The sequence below is a fragment of the Danio rerio genome, chromosome 25, assembly GCF_052040795.2.
Source record: "Danio rerio strain M-AB ecotype USA chromosome 25, GRCz13ab, whole genome shotgun sequence".
Taxonomy (NCBI): Eukaryota; Metazoa; Chordata; class Actinopteri; order Cypriniformes; family Danionidae; genus Danio; species Danio rerio.
The window spans coordinates 23653652-23667920 of NC_141045.1; the positions used below are offsets into that span (position 1 = coordinate 23653652).

The following is a 14269-nucleotide window of genomic DNA, read 5'->3' on the forward strand; positions in this document are numbered from 1 at the left end:
TTATGCATTATGTTGTCCTTTCCATCATTGTTTTCACTACTCTGGGGTGAATTATTTTTATTATTATTTTTTTTTGTGTGTGTGTGTGTGTGTGTGTTTTAATTTGGCAACTTTCTCTGTGTTTCAGCATATGAAATGATTTTTGGTGTTCAGTCTTATTTCAACACATTTTTGGAAAGTGCTTTAAAAGTTTTTAAAAAAACTCAACAATACCCTCTGGCCAAGTTTATCTACAACCCTTTCATTATGTTCTTGGCTGTTTTTGCCCCACTGGCTTTCTTTATTGGACCTGCACTACAACTTGCTGTTATATTCCATAAAATTCAATTTAAAAGCCAGAAACTTCTTTGCACAGGCCTATCTAAATGGTTAATGTTGCAAACTGATGATCAACAGTAAAAAACATAAATTTGACCTCCTCCCAACAGGGAAAACCAGCAACAATCAAGAAAGCATGATTTTATGGTGTCAAGGCTTTGAAATCAAAAGTGGTTATAATGGAAGTAATTGGGGCAAAAACAGCCACCGACATATTGAAAGAGTTGGAAAATTAAACAATACACAAGGGTTAATCTTGAAGTGTCTTGAGTTGATGTGTTTTCTCGTTATTGTTACATTTAACGCCAATAAGTTGAAAACCTTTTATATAAAGGTATTTTTATTGTCTTAAAACTCTGACTTTTACTTAGAACTTGGAATTGCAAGATAGTTATTTAGTTTAATTTTCATTTAGTTTGTGATGGAAAAAAAACTTCCATAGATTTCTTTGTTCTATTTTCATGCTGACTTCAGTTGTATGGAATGGGGTTAATGAAAATCTGCATGCTAGATCTCTCTCTCTCTTTCTCTTTCTCTCTCTCTCTCTCTCTCTCTCTCTCTCTCTATCTATTTATCTATCTATTTCTCTATCGATGTTTAGAGCTGGGAGATGGCATCAAACGTTCTTTCATTAAGCTACTTTCTTTTAAAGCCAGGGCTGCTACAAAACTTATTCAGATAATTTTGAATGATTTATTCAGCTTTTGCATTTGTAGTTAAAACATTGAGTTATTTATTCACTACCAGTCAAACATTTGACAAAGCTTTTGAATGTTTTAAAGGAATCCAATTCTATTCACCAAGGCTACATTAATTCAATCAGAAATAGAGGGAAAAAAATCAGTCGCTAAATATTTTTGTTAAATAATGTGGTTTTAAAAATTAGAAATTTATTCCTGTGATTTTTAAAGGCTGAATTTTTATAATTATTACTCCAGTCTTCAGCGTCACATCATCATAATGATTATTTGCACTTCTAATTAGTTATTGTTGTTACAAAATAAAAAAAATACTATTATTAAAACTATTTCTTGCTTTATAGCATCATGGAAGCTGTGATACATTTTGCTTTTAGGATGTTTTGATAAAAAAAAAATACACAAATTCAAAATAACAGCTTTTTATTTGTTATATTTGCTTTACATTTTATAAATTTATTTTCATTTAACTTACTGTGATGAATAAAAGTAAATATATTTTTAATGGTACTTTTGAATGGTGTTTTATCGGTTTCCCAAGCTGACAGCAATAATAGTTCTTGAGCTGGTTATGAGTAAAATATTTAACGGGTTATGTGAGGACTAAGTATGCTTGATTCAGGTTTAAACCACCAGAATTAAACTAAACTATGTTCATTAAAATAGCAATCCCTTTTGGTGATCTGAAACATTAAAGTGTGGCAAACATGCAAAAGAAACCTCAGTATATTTGCAAATTGGTAATTCCAGGGGCTCTGAGGATGTTAGATGGTTATGCTTTTGTTGGTGCTTGTGCTTGGATACTCTGAGATGTTACATCTCTTAACCACATCTCTGAACCACCAACTGAATGCCATTCTACGAATTGGCTCATCACCAAAAAAAAACTAAAAGTGGAACTGCCTGCTTGATCACTAACTAACTTTTATTATTTTTGTAATGTAGTAGACATCTTTTGTTAGTTTAGGGATCTAGCAGGCATATAGAAGTGGGCTTGCAAACAACTTGTACTCCTACTACAACTGACAATAATTCAGTGAATGAAACTTCAATGTCATTTACAGCTCAAAATAAATGTGTTAATAAACATGAAAACAATTGAGTCTTTCTGTAGCTAAAATAGTGCTAGCAATGCTAATGTTTTGGGTTTGATTCCCAAGGAAAGCTATGAAATGTACACATTAAATAGCATATGTATAATTAGCTTTTTATCAGCCAATATAGAATAAGCCATTGGTGCATTCCTACATGCTGTAACAATATATGTATGTACAAATCCACTTGGACAGGGAAAAAGTTGGAATCTATGATAGTGTGTACATCATAAAGCCTGAAGACGGTGCTATCCTGTTCAAAGCTGAGGGCCATCACCCCAATAGAATCAATGTAGACGCGTGGACCGCCTACAGGGACTACAGGAACCAAAAATATGGCGTCCTGCTAAAGTAAGCAATGTTATTCAATACCTGCTATAAACATGTCTACTGGAATAGTAAAACATACTGATTTGTACCTGCAGAGAAGGGAAGGCCTGGAAGACTGATAGGATGATTCTAAACAAGGAACTGCTTTTGCCAAAGTTGCAGGGGACCTTTGTGCCTCTCCTTGACGAGGTCGGGCAGGACTTTGTGGCTCGTGTCAACAAACAGATTGAGAGGAGTGGGCAAAAACAGTGGACCACAGATCTGACCCATGACCTCTTCAAGTTTTCACTGGAATGTAAGAACTGACACCTTTAATGACATGTATTAAAGAGCCCCTATTACGTTTTTTTGAAAATTCTTTCATGCAGTGTGCAACACAGCTCTAAGTGTATGAAAACATTCAGCTGAGGGGTAAATCTGAGTGTGTTTTGTTAAAAAAAATAAATAAATAAAATTCGCCTCGTATGTATGTATGTATGTATAAAATATGTATCTGTGGAATTTATTATTTTGTACAATTTGATTTGCCCTCAAACTTTAATCCAATATCGTGACTCAAAACAACTTTTCTTTACTTTGATCACGCAGAATAGCTTTATGGCAGGGCTATCAGTCGTTTTGTGCGTAGCTATCAGTGTGTGACTCGTTTCTTTCCTACCTTACCAGAAGGCAGTTGAGTTTTTAATGTTAAATTTAGCTCCTCGTTCTCATCACTATCAGGCATCAGAAAGCATTCAGATGATTCCAGTGGACAAATCCTCTTCCATTTCTTCCAACGTTCCAGTCGGTTCCCAAATGATGAAATGCTTCACCACACTACTTTATTTTTTTATTTCTGAATCTTAACTTTTTATTTTATTCCAAATTTAAAACATTGAGATTTATTTTTTTTGTCAAAAAATGATAGGATAATCATACTTTAAACTTTGCATAAACCACATATTAGCACACCTGCCAACATTTGTCTCTGAAAGTTAGTTTTTTGGTGAGAAATAAGAAAACGGGAGGGTGGTTGTGAGAAATACAGGAGACTCCGGGGAAAATGGGAGTGTTGGCAGGTATGCATATTAGTGCAATTATGTTATGTTGATTACTTGATTGCCAAAGGTTTTAGGACTTTTTGGTATAATGATGTTTTGGTAAAATTGATCTGAATTAAATTTTTCTCCCAGCAATAGTTTACCCAAGAATTAAAATGGTGTATTATTCATTTGTGCAATACTCTACACCGATCCTAAACTGTTGAATGTTTTCTGTTTGTTTCTCAGCGGTGAGTGCTGTGTTGTATGGGGAGCGTTTGGGTCTGCTGTTGGACAACATTGATCCAGAATTTCAGCACTTCATTGACTGCGTCTCAGTCATGTTTAAGACCACCTCACCCATGCTGTACCTACCCCCGGGCCTGCTTCGGTCCATAGGGTCGAACATTTGGAAGAACCACGTTGAAGCCTGGGATGGCATCTTTAACCAGGGTAACTCAATGCTGACTTTAATATACAATTATTATTGTTTTTTTATTATTATTTTTATTATCAGGAAACATTTTCTTCAGAAACTTCAACTGATTTTTCGTCCCTTCTAATTTTTCCAAAAGCTGACCGATGTATCCAGAATATCTTCAAACAATGGAAAGAAAATCCAGAAGGCAATGGGAAGTATCCTGGTGTACTGGCAGTCCTTCTAATGCAGGACAAACTGTCCATCGAGGATATAAAGGCCAGTGTCACCGAGCTGATGGCTGGAGGGGTGGACTCGGTATGAGAAATAATTAATGATACACTTGTTTTATGACTCAGATTGGAGTGAGGTTTAGGAGGGAAACAGACTAACAATCTTGTTAGTGCACCTGTCTCCGGAAACACTCAGTTGAATCAAGCTTTGAGTGGGTAGAGCTAGAGAGACTACAAAGTAGTGATGACCCAGTTGAGATCAACCTTTAGGGAGGGATTTACATAAGCCATAAAAGAGATGTGTGAATAAACTTAATTTCCATGGCATAAAGAGGGCTGAAGTCCTAATCGTTCTTGTGTTATGTTGGTGCCGTGACCCAGCAAGGCATTTAGGATTCTTTGACAAACAAAAGCTCTCTTGTTCATTTCTTTTGTTCAGTTTATCAAGATCAGAGGAACATAAAAACATGAAGACACTAGAAAGCTTAAAAGTAGTACTAAAATCATAGTTGTCCATACAAAGAGGTCAGTGATGCCAAGAACTAAATACACAGGAGCCCAATGTGTTTAATTGTATGAACAGGACCATTCTTTAAAGCTGTCAAAAACAGATGAATCATTTATGGTAAATGCTGGAACTTCTCTTTTAATTTTGTGCTAACTTTTGAACTCTGTGTGTTTTTTTTGTGTGTGTGTGTATCTATGTGTGTGTGTCAGGTTACTTTCACAATGCTGTGGACGCTTTATGAACTGGCTCGACAGCCAGACCTACAGGACGAGCTCCGAGCAGAAATCTCAGCCGCTCGTATTGCCTTTAAAGGAGACATGGTACAGATGGTCAAGATGATTCCTTTGCTTAAAGCAGCCCTGAAAGAAACTCTCAGGTATACAAAGACTTCACTTTATTTTAAATGAATACATAGGGCAGTTAATAAAGCCGATAAGGGAAACATACAAAATATATCCTGTTGGTGTGGCTTCAGGAACAGGGTTGGGAAAACACTTACTTGAGGTGGCCATTAGTTTGGGGATAATGTGTTATAAGTAACACACGTTACATAATCTAACTTTTTTTTTTTTTAAAGTAACGAGTATAGTGACACATTATTTAAAAAAAAAGAAAAGACAGTAATGTAACGCAATTTACTTTTTACCTTGTTTAATTGGCTTTTACAAAATATATTGTAGAATAAAAATGACCATAGGTTGAATAACACCCTCAATAAGAGGGCGTGCTCTGAAGGAACAGACAGTCTGCTTGCTCTCATCATCAGGTCAGGTCAGGTCTCTCTTTTTTCACAGCAGCTTAGTGTACTGTTCTAGTAACTGAATAACTCTGGATAATAGTTTATTACGAGTCAGAGAGGGTATCAAGTATGTTAGTACTGAAGATGCAAACAGTTTCACAAAACCTTGGAGTGTCCTCCAAATTTATACACAACCTATTCATTTTATATATAATTGAAGTCCTTCATTTGCAACTCCATGCGCTGACTACTTCACCACTGTTTAGTTACTCTGAATCACCTCCTGTTGTTACAAATAATAGTACAACCACAAGTCTAAAAGCCTGTGACTAGCAGTGAAATATCTAACTGATCTGTCTAAATAAGATTTAAAGAGAAAGGTGTAACGTAACGCATAAAATGCATACAATTTTAAAAAAGACTGTAGAAAGCAAAAGCCGAATTCCGGCTGGGATTTCTAAATCCTAAAATGTGCGGAAGCTTTTTGTTAGACTTAAAAAGAGGACATGTCTGGAAAAAATAAACAGGGTGTATGGTCACCTTGATACTATTATTCAAGCTCCGATACGTAAAATGAACAACACCAAATGTCCTCCAAAAATCCAATGTAAATAGCCTTTTGGGTTGAAAACTGTGACGTGTAAATGTTTTCTAAAATCGACTTCTTTCTTTTGAAGATTACATCCTGTAGCAATGAGTCTTCCAAGGTACATCAATGAAGATACGGTCATACAAAATTACCACATTCCAGCAGGGGTGAGTGTGAATCAAAAGTTCCCTATGATGCGTTTTTCCCTATGATACCTTTCAGATAGTCTGTAATAAATCTCTTTGTGATGGTAAAATCTGCAATTTTTTACAAATCAAAGTACACAATAAATAGTTATTAGGTCAGATTTACTAACAGGCATTTTTGGTGATAAAACGTTACACTATGTACTTACTAAACACTCACAGAAAAGAATAGTGATTAAAAAGGCACGGACAGCTACTTTTGCGCTTGTGTAATGACCAATGCAATGCTTTTCACTAATATTTGTCTCGGGCAGTGCAACACATCTGCTTTACATAGTCATTTAGGTTGTTGACAGTGGCCTGTGGAGTGTTGGTCCACTCCTCTTCAATGGCAGAGTGAAGTTCACAAGTTTTGAAGAAGCATACTGACTGCAGGAATGTCCACCATAGCACTTTCCTGTGAATCGAATGTTCATTTCTGTAGCTTAAGCCATCTCCAAAAGCATTTCAGAGAATTTGGCAGTACATCCAACTAGCCTTAGAACTGCAGACCATGTGTATGCATACCTGACACTCACAAACAACAGCTTCACCTCCAAGATCATATTGAAAGCCCAGCCCCCAGTACAGCAGCTGCAACAATCTGCTGCATAAATCAAAATTTGCATAACGAATGAATTTCTGCACAAACTTGTAGAAACTGTCTTAGGAAAGCTCATTTGCATGCTTGCTATCCTCATCTGGTATTTGACCTGACTGCAGTTCGTCATTGTAACCGAATTGAGTGGGAAAATGCTCACATTCGATGGCATCTGGCACTTTGGAAATGTGTTTTCTTTATGGATTAATCCCAGTTTTCATTGTAATATTACAGTTCTTGCATGGTCAGCATACTCCCATGTCGCTAGAGCTGCACGATATTGGAAAAAAAACTGACGTTGCAATGTTTTGTTTTGTTGCAAATGCAATATATTTTGCGATATTAATGTAATTTAACCAGTTGACTTGAATGGCTCAATTTGGAGAAAATTACTGATTTTATACTGGGATTATAGACAGTTAAGGTTATTGCACATTGAATATGAAATTTTCGTCTGTAATTTTCTCATATCAGTCGTATTGACACACTGCCCCTGAAACCTTCCTCTGTTACAAAATTTTTTAATTGGTTTCGTTATTTATTTTTTTCTCTTTGCATCTGAAAAAGTGGTTTGAGAGGCGTTTTAACCGTTCAGAGCCACCTAAATGCAGCTAAAACGCTGAATGCAGAATGCTGTAATTTAAGCTAGAGATAACTTTATGAAAAACACAGTGCATAATATAAAGAAAACTTGGTGGATAGTTGAACCCCTTTATGTGCTGGATTTAATGACTTGCGCACCTCTCCCCTGTGGCAGCTTGGTGTGTGTATTTGTCTCTGAAAAGCATGGTCCACTTTTGGCTGGTTGCTTCAACTTGCCAACGTACAAGGTACTGCCAGTCTCTATTCAGGATTTGTTTAAGTACATGAATGTGTAACGCATCACAAGCAATGTATCAAAGTTTTACTGAATTCCTGAAATGAAATAAACTGCATTTCGGGATTATCAGTGCAACTCTTTGATAATAAACTGATCTCTTCTTCCTCAATGCAGTATTTGATTAACAAAATATGCAGTTTCTTCTTTCCCTTTCTTATTTGGAGAAAAAAGCATTACTGCTTGAACTGACTCCGAAATGTTTTGCATTTTTTCGTAATGAATTTATGAATACGCATTAGACCCCGTGTGCAAGGTTTGTTTACGTGACGAATTTCTCACATATGAATACGAAAAACACATAGGAAAATTTCCGACTTCAGTGTGCAAAGACCTTAAACTGGCCTGTAGAAAGAGACTCTTTCTTGGTGAAAGAGGTGTTTCTTTTTTACTTTTTTTTTTTTTTTGTGCAGTTATTCACTTCATTTTTTTTTTCTTTTTATTTGAGGTTAAAATACTGCATTTTTTAAAATGAAATTTAAAAATGGATTTGCTTGTTGGATGGTCATGATAGCCTCAATTTTTAATGAACCAAAAACACTTCCTAATTGTTTAGAGAAAAAAAAACTTATTTTTAAATAAATAAATAAATTTTTTATTATTTTTAAAATGTAAATTTATCACATCATGTAATTAGAAAAACTGTAGTCTATTGTTATTTGTAAAGCAAATAACAAACTGGAAATCACATTCAACATTCCTTGTTGTGAATTTGAATGATAAAAAATTTGAACAAAAACGTAGAGCATCCCGATTTTTGTACTCTCTCTTGTAAAATGGCACATTTGAAAATTCATAGATCACACCAAAAGCCTAATTGGTAGTAAAATCAGCTTTAATATGCTTCAGGATGACCTTTTAGTGCTTTAATCCTTTTTTATTGGTCATTTTTTCATTCAAGAGTAAGGTCCAAGATAAGTTACTTGTAAACTTTATTCTCTATTTAACAACAATACAGGAGGTTAGAAGTGAAAGTTGATCACTTATGCCAGATTCCGCTTGGTCAAAAAGTTGCCTTTTGATTTATTTTTTACAATTTATAGTGGCATAACGGTCAAAATAAGACAACTGTGCTCATTTATGGGACAATATCTGGACCTTTGCCAGTGGGGGGTAGCTCTTTAAACCACCCGATCTCCTCTGGCTATGGGCCTGCCTTAATGAAAAGGACATTTTTGAATATGGTGAATGGCTTGAATATAATCAAATGTAGCGATAATGTCAGATAAAAATATAATTTTATATAAACAAATGTTTTAGATGGACTTAAAATCTTACAGTTAACATTATAGCTATAATTCCACTCAAATTTTCTGAGGGATCAATTAACTGAACATGAACTCAACATTGCATATTCTGCACGCTGAAGAATCACGTTAATTATTGTGTATTTGCACATTGTGAAACGATATATTGTGCAGCCTTACATGTTACCTATTAAGCATGTTTGGAATGGCGTATACAACAGTATTCACATGTTCCAGTTTCTGCCATTATCCGGCAACTTCGCACAACCAATAAACAACCTGGGGTGCATTCCCAAACAACGACGCAACTCTCAGTTAAACTATCATTGTATGATGCATCGTTTGGGAAACTACGTATGTGGTGTAACAATTTGCACAAAAAACTATAGGTTAGCCAACAAGCCCATGTTATATAGGCCTACAGTACATATCCATTTCTTAATAAATCTACTATAAATGGAAACCATTAATGTATGCTATATATTTTTTTATTTCCACAAGGTAAATTACGCTTTTAAATAATAGATCACCTATAGCTTCACATGAGCCACGGCTGCATTTTAAATGGCATAAATGTTTTGAATGTTTTTCAATCAAAGTGCACTAGTAATAATAACAATAATAATAATTTCCTAAGCCCTGCTTAATATGAAGATGATCACTAAAACTGAACTGTAAAAATACTTGGAAAGCAAATTACACCTAAGAGAGATGACCTTTTAATGTTGTTGTTGTTGTTGTTTTATAATTTCAACTAGACCTGGTGACTTTTTTTGTTTTTTGGACCCTCTTGTTTCTTTCATTTAGGCTATTCATTCACTAATTTATTACTTTGCATTACTGCCTAAGTTACTGAGTTAATGCAGTAATATACTTTTTTAGTAATAATAATATGCACAGTTTCACTATTACTGACTCTATCAATGAAGCTTATGCAGCGATACCATTTACATAAATGCAGACAGATCATGGCTTCAGCGCCAAATGAGTAGTTTTTATTTTACTCTATATATTTCCTTCCATTTTTATTTCAAATAATATAAATGTTTAAAGTTTTAGGTAAAGATGTCAAACTATGCCAACACATCCAAGCTAACCCACTATTCATAAAACCGGTAAATAAATATAGTAAAATAAGCATAACAGAGTCATCACGCTTCATGTAGCCTATTACCCTGTCAACAGCAGTGTGTTAGAAAAAAGTAAAATGTTACAATCCAATGTCATTAAAAAAAAAAAAATAGAAGCTAAATATTTTACTTAGTTACATTTTTAAGGCATTAGTGTAGCAAAACAGAGAGCCTGTCTACCTCAAAAAAGGAAAGAAAAAGAGGGTTACATTTTGACATAACACGCAACTCTATAGGCAATATAACTTTTTGTTAATATTTTAAAGGTAATAGTTATTAATGTTAGGCTATCATAAGTGGGGTTTTTTTCATGAAATTGTCCCGATGGCATTTGTAAGAACATCATCATAAACCATTAGGTTACTAAAGGCCTACCTGTCATTTTATTTATTTATTTACCTTATTTTAATAACTTTTTTTCAGGTTACATTTTCATTATTAGGGCCATGAACGAGTCAAAATAAAATCAATAAGCTTTAGTCGTTAAAATAGGTCTACAGGATATTTTCTGGTGTTTAGTAATGAATTAGGCTTCACATCATCCACTTGTCCAGTTTTCTCCCATGTTTAGAGTTTAGAGTGCGCTTCTGCCACCGTGTGCACGCTTTAAATGCTATGGGCACACCTGACTTGAAGCGGTGACCTGATCTCTGAGATTGCTTTAATTTCACAATTTTCATAATTTTTCATATTATGAAATATCTAAATGTGTGTTCTGAAGGTTGGAATGAAGGGAGTATTAGGAATTAATGACAAAGGATTTTCAGTTTGGAGTGAACCAGGGGCATCACTAGACCCCACTTACTTGGGCACGTGCCCCATTAAAAATCGCCAGTGCCCCAGTAAATTCTTTGAGATACGATTTACTTATTATGCAAGTGTATTTATTAAAACTGGTAATACCAGAATAATATTCTCATTATATTCTCTATGTGCAACCGAGCCAACACTGATGATGCGCTGCTTATGCTCCGTGCCCCAGTTGTGAACATGTGCACGGAAAATGCGCATTTATTGTGAAACCAGCGTAAAAGCCTTTAATGGATAGTTGTCGGCATGCAGTGAGTTTTGCAAGTCGACAAAACTAAGTTTATATAAATTGATGGTGATCTTATTAAGCAAGCCTGACTTTTTTTGAATGAATCAAAAAAGAGGGGTGATAATTCAGGGAGGTGAAACTTAATAAACAAATTCTCTGCAATGTGTCAAGTCTAAGAAAACTTACTGCTAGGCCTGCTTGGGGTGGGGGAGGGGGGGTAACTGGCAATGCAACACAACAAGAGGTGTAGTTGTATGCGCGTAAAAGTTTGCAATGCATTGTTCGTTGGAACGATGGATTCGAAAAATGCCAAAACAAGGAATTTTGTTTGTAACTGCGGAACTTGTGACCCTAGTTGGCTAATGGTTTTTGGAAACACATCCCAGAATAACTCTATATGTGAAGCAAATGGTGGTAGATCTTTCATTGCTGTTGAGTGCTGTGCTAATATATTTGAACATATTCTTCTGTTCTGGGCCAGACTTTAGTTCAGCTGGGTGTCTATGCTATGGGTCGTGATCATCAGTTCTTCCCGAAACCAGAGCAATACTGTCCCTCTCGTTGGATCAGTTCTAACAGACAGTACTTCAAGAGCCTGGGCTTCGGCTTTGGTCCCCGCCAGTGTCTGGGTCGCAGGATTGCCGAGACTGAAATGCAGATCTTCCTAATTCATGTATGTGGACTTTTAAGGCTAGGAACTTAATATCCTTAGAAAAATAACATTGTGAAGACTTTTTTTAACTTTTGTTGTTCTTCCTTATAGATGCTGGAGAATTTCAGGATTGAGAAGCAGAAGCAGATTGAGGTCAGGAGCAAGTTTGAGCTCCTTTTAATGCCAGAGAAGCCCATCATGCTTACCATCAAACCACTGAATGCCAGCAGATAGCAAAGCGTTTCTTATAATTTAAAGAGATACTTTAGTGTTTACTCACCCTCACATAATACCAAAACCATTCAACTTTCTGTTGAATTTATTCAAACAACATCTGAAATTAATTTATCTGTTTTAAAATATCTATTGGTGTCATCCACAGAAAAAAAAGGCGAGTAAATAATGAAAAATATAGTCTAAGAGTTTAAAGCAACACTTTGTCTTAAGGTGTCCTTATTTAATTCATATGTATATCCCTGTTAATATGCCTGGATCTGTTATTGTGTGTGAGTTGGGCACTATAATATGAGACCATGATCCTTTTAAATGTAAATTTGATATTCTATTATGCTGGGATATATTGTGATATGAATAACATTTCAGTGATTTGCAATTTCAATTATTTTATTCTATGTTGTTCTAATAAATCTTGCATATTTTTATCTGTGAATCAATAAATTGAAATCTCATCTACATAAGACTCCATGTTCTCTGATAAGAACACTGTAGTGGTTAGCTCTCTTCATTATTTGATGTTGAATGCTGAACTGAAGCCTTACTATAATAAACAATTCATTAATGCATAATAATGCAAATTACACATGACTAACTCTTAACCCAAACCACATTCCAAACCTAACCACATAGTACATGTGCTTAATTAATATTACTTGGTATTAAAATGAATAGTTACACTGTAATGTGGACACCTTAAAGTGAAATACAATTTAATAATTTTCTTGAACTATTTTTCATCATTTTAATGTAATCCAGGGGTGCCCAAACTCAATCATAGATGGCTGGTGTCCTGCAGGTTTACTTCCAACCCCAATCAGGCACACCTGGGCTAACTAATCAAGCTCTTACTAGGTTTTATAGAAACATCTATGCAGGTGTGTTGAGGAAAGTTGGAGCTAAAATCCGCAGGACACCAGCCCTACAAGACCGAGTTTTGGTACCCCTGATGTAATCAATCGTTAAATTCAGAAAACATCAGCAATAGAGTATGAGTACAGAGGTTGTGGCAACACATTTTAATAAATATCCTGCTGTCTTCCTACATTTATTTAGAAATAAATCAGTCGATCAGTCCAAATTGTTCAGATCAATTGTTTTATTTATTGTTCTAATAAGTCACTTGAAAATATTCTATAAGGTATTGTAAAGAAAATACACACACTGTTGTCACTTCAGAGATTCCAGCTGCCTCAGCTGAGTGTGTCCCAATACAGAATCAGTCACACTTATCTCCTAGGAAATAACGAAACAGGGGACACTTTCTAAAAACATGTCATTTTAGTGAGTCATTACTATTTTTAAGTCATTCCGGGCGACAAGGAGGCTCAGTGTTTAGCATTGTTCCCTCACAGCAAGAAGGTCGCTGGTTCAAGTCAGTTGACATTTCTGTGTAGAGTTTGCATGTTCTCCCCGTTTTCATATGGGTTTGCTCTGGTTTCCCCCTCTGTCCAAAGACATGCACTACAGGTGAATCGGGTAAACTAAATTGGCCGTAGTGTATGTATGTGCATTTGAGTGTAAGGGTGTTTCCCAGTATTGGGTTGCAGGCGGTTCATTCCAGTGTGGTGACCCCTGGTAAATAAAGAGACTAGGCCGACAAGAAAATTAATGAATGAAACTTATTTTGGCAATATGGCGCAGTAGGTAGTGCTGTCGCCTCACAGCAAGAAGGTCGCTGGTTCGAACCTCGATTTAGATGGCATTTCTGTGAGGAGTTTGCATGTTCTCCCTGCGTTCGCCTGGGTTTCCTCCTGGTGCTCCCATTTTCCCCACAGTCCAAAGACATGCGGTACAGATGAATTGGGTAGGCTAAATTGTTCTTAGTGTATGAGTGTTTGTGTGTGTGTGTGTTGTGTGGATGATTCCCAGAGATGGGTTGCGGCTGGAAGGGCATCCGCTGCGTAAAAACATGCTGGATAAGTTGGCGGGTTATTCTGCTGTGGCGACCCCGGATTAATAAAGGGACTAAGCCGACAAAAAAATGAATGAATGAATGAAACTTATTTTACTGTAGTATTTTCTTTGGAGTCTTTCATCTCGATTTACTCTTGATCATCTAAATGAATACTGAAGTCTATATAACTGATTATACTTTGTTATACTGATTATACAACATTGATGCTTGTGAAACTATAAATAATAATCGCATTAATTTTTCACAGGAAGTTTATCAGTGGCTGAAAACACTAGCTGTGCATGTTCCCCATTGGATTTTGTCATTTAGAACATATATGATTACTTGAAGATTGCATGTAAACACATGTATTAGTCTGTGCTACCTAGAGTTTAATGACTGAATGTAACTTTTATTATCTAGGCTAAACGAGTAATAATAACTGCACATCATATACTCAC

At 35.6% G+C, this 14269-nt stretch overlaps 2 protein-coding genes across 6 annotated transcripts in view; one reads left to right on the plus strand and one right to left on the minus strand.

Moving 5' to 3' along the window:
• Nucleotides 1–12370, plus strand: part of cyp11a1.1 (cytochrome P450 family 11 subfamily A member 1, tandem duplicate 1) — a 15150-nt gene extending 2780 nt beyond the window's left edge. The window contains 8 exon segments of the mRNA NM_152953.2: nt 2306–2461; nt 2536–2735; nt 3709–3912; nt 4035–4195; nt 4828–4994; nt 6035–6113; nt 11507–11698; nt 11789–12370. Of these exon segments, the coding sequence (NP_694485.2) occupies nt 2306–2461; nt 2536–2735; nt 3709–3912; nt 4035–4195; nt 4828–4994; nt 6035–6113; nt 11507–11698; nt 11789–11911 (1282 nt within the window). The 3' untranslated portion in view covers nt 11912–12370.
• A 622-nt stretch (nt 12371–12992) lies between these two features.
• Nucleotides 12993–14269, minus strand: part of ccdc33 (coiled-coil domain containing 33) — a 43691-nt gene continuing 42414 nt past the window's right edge. For 3 of the 5 annotated variants that reach the window (XM_087310757.1, XM_087310759.1, XM_087310758.1), the window contains exon 12: nt 12993–13147. In XM_087310757.1, the coding sequence (XP_087166883.1) occupies nt 13082–13147 (66 nt within the window). In that variant the 3' untranslated portion in view covers nt 12993–13081. 5 annotated transcript variants of the gene reach the window in all.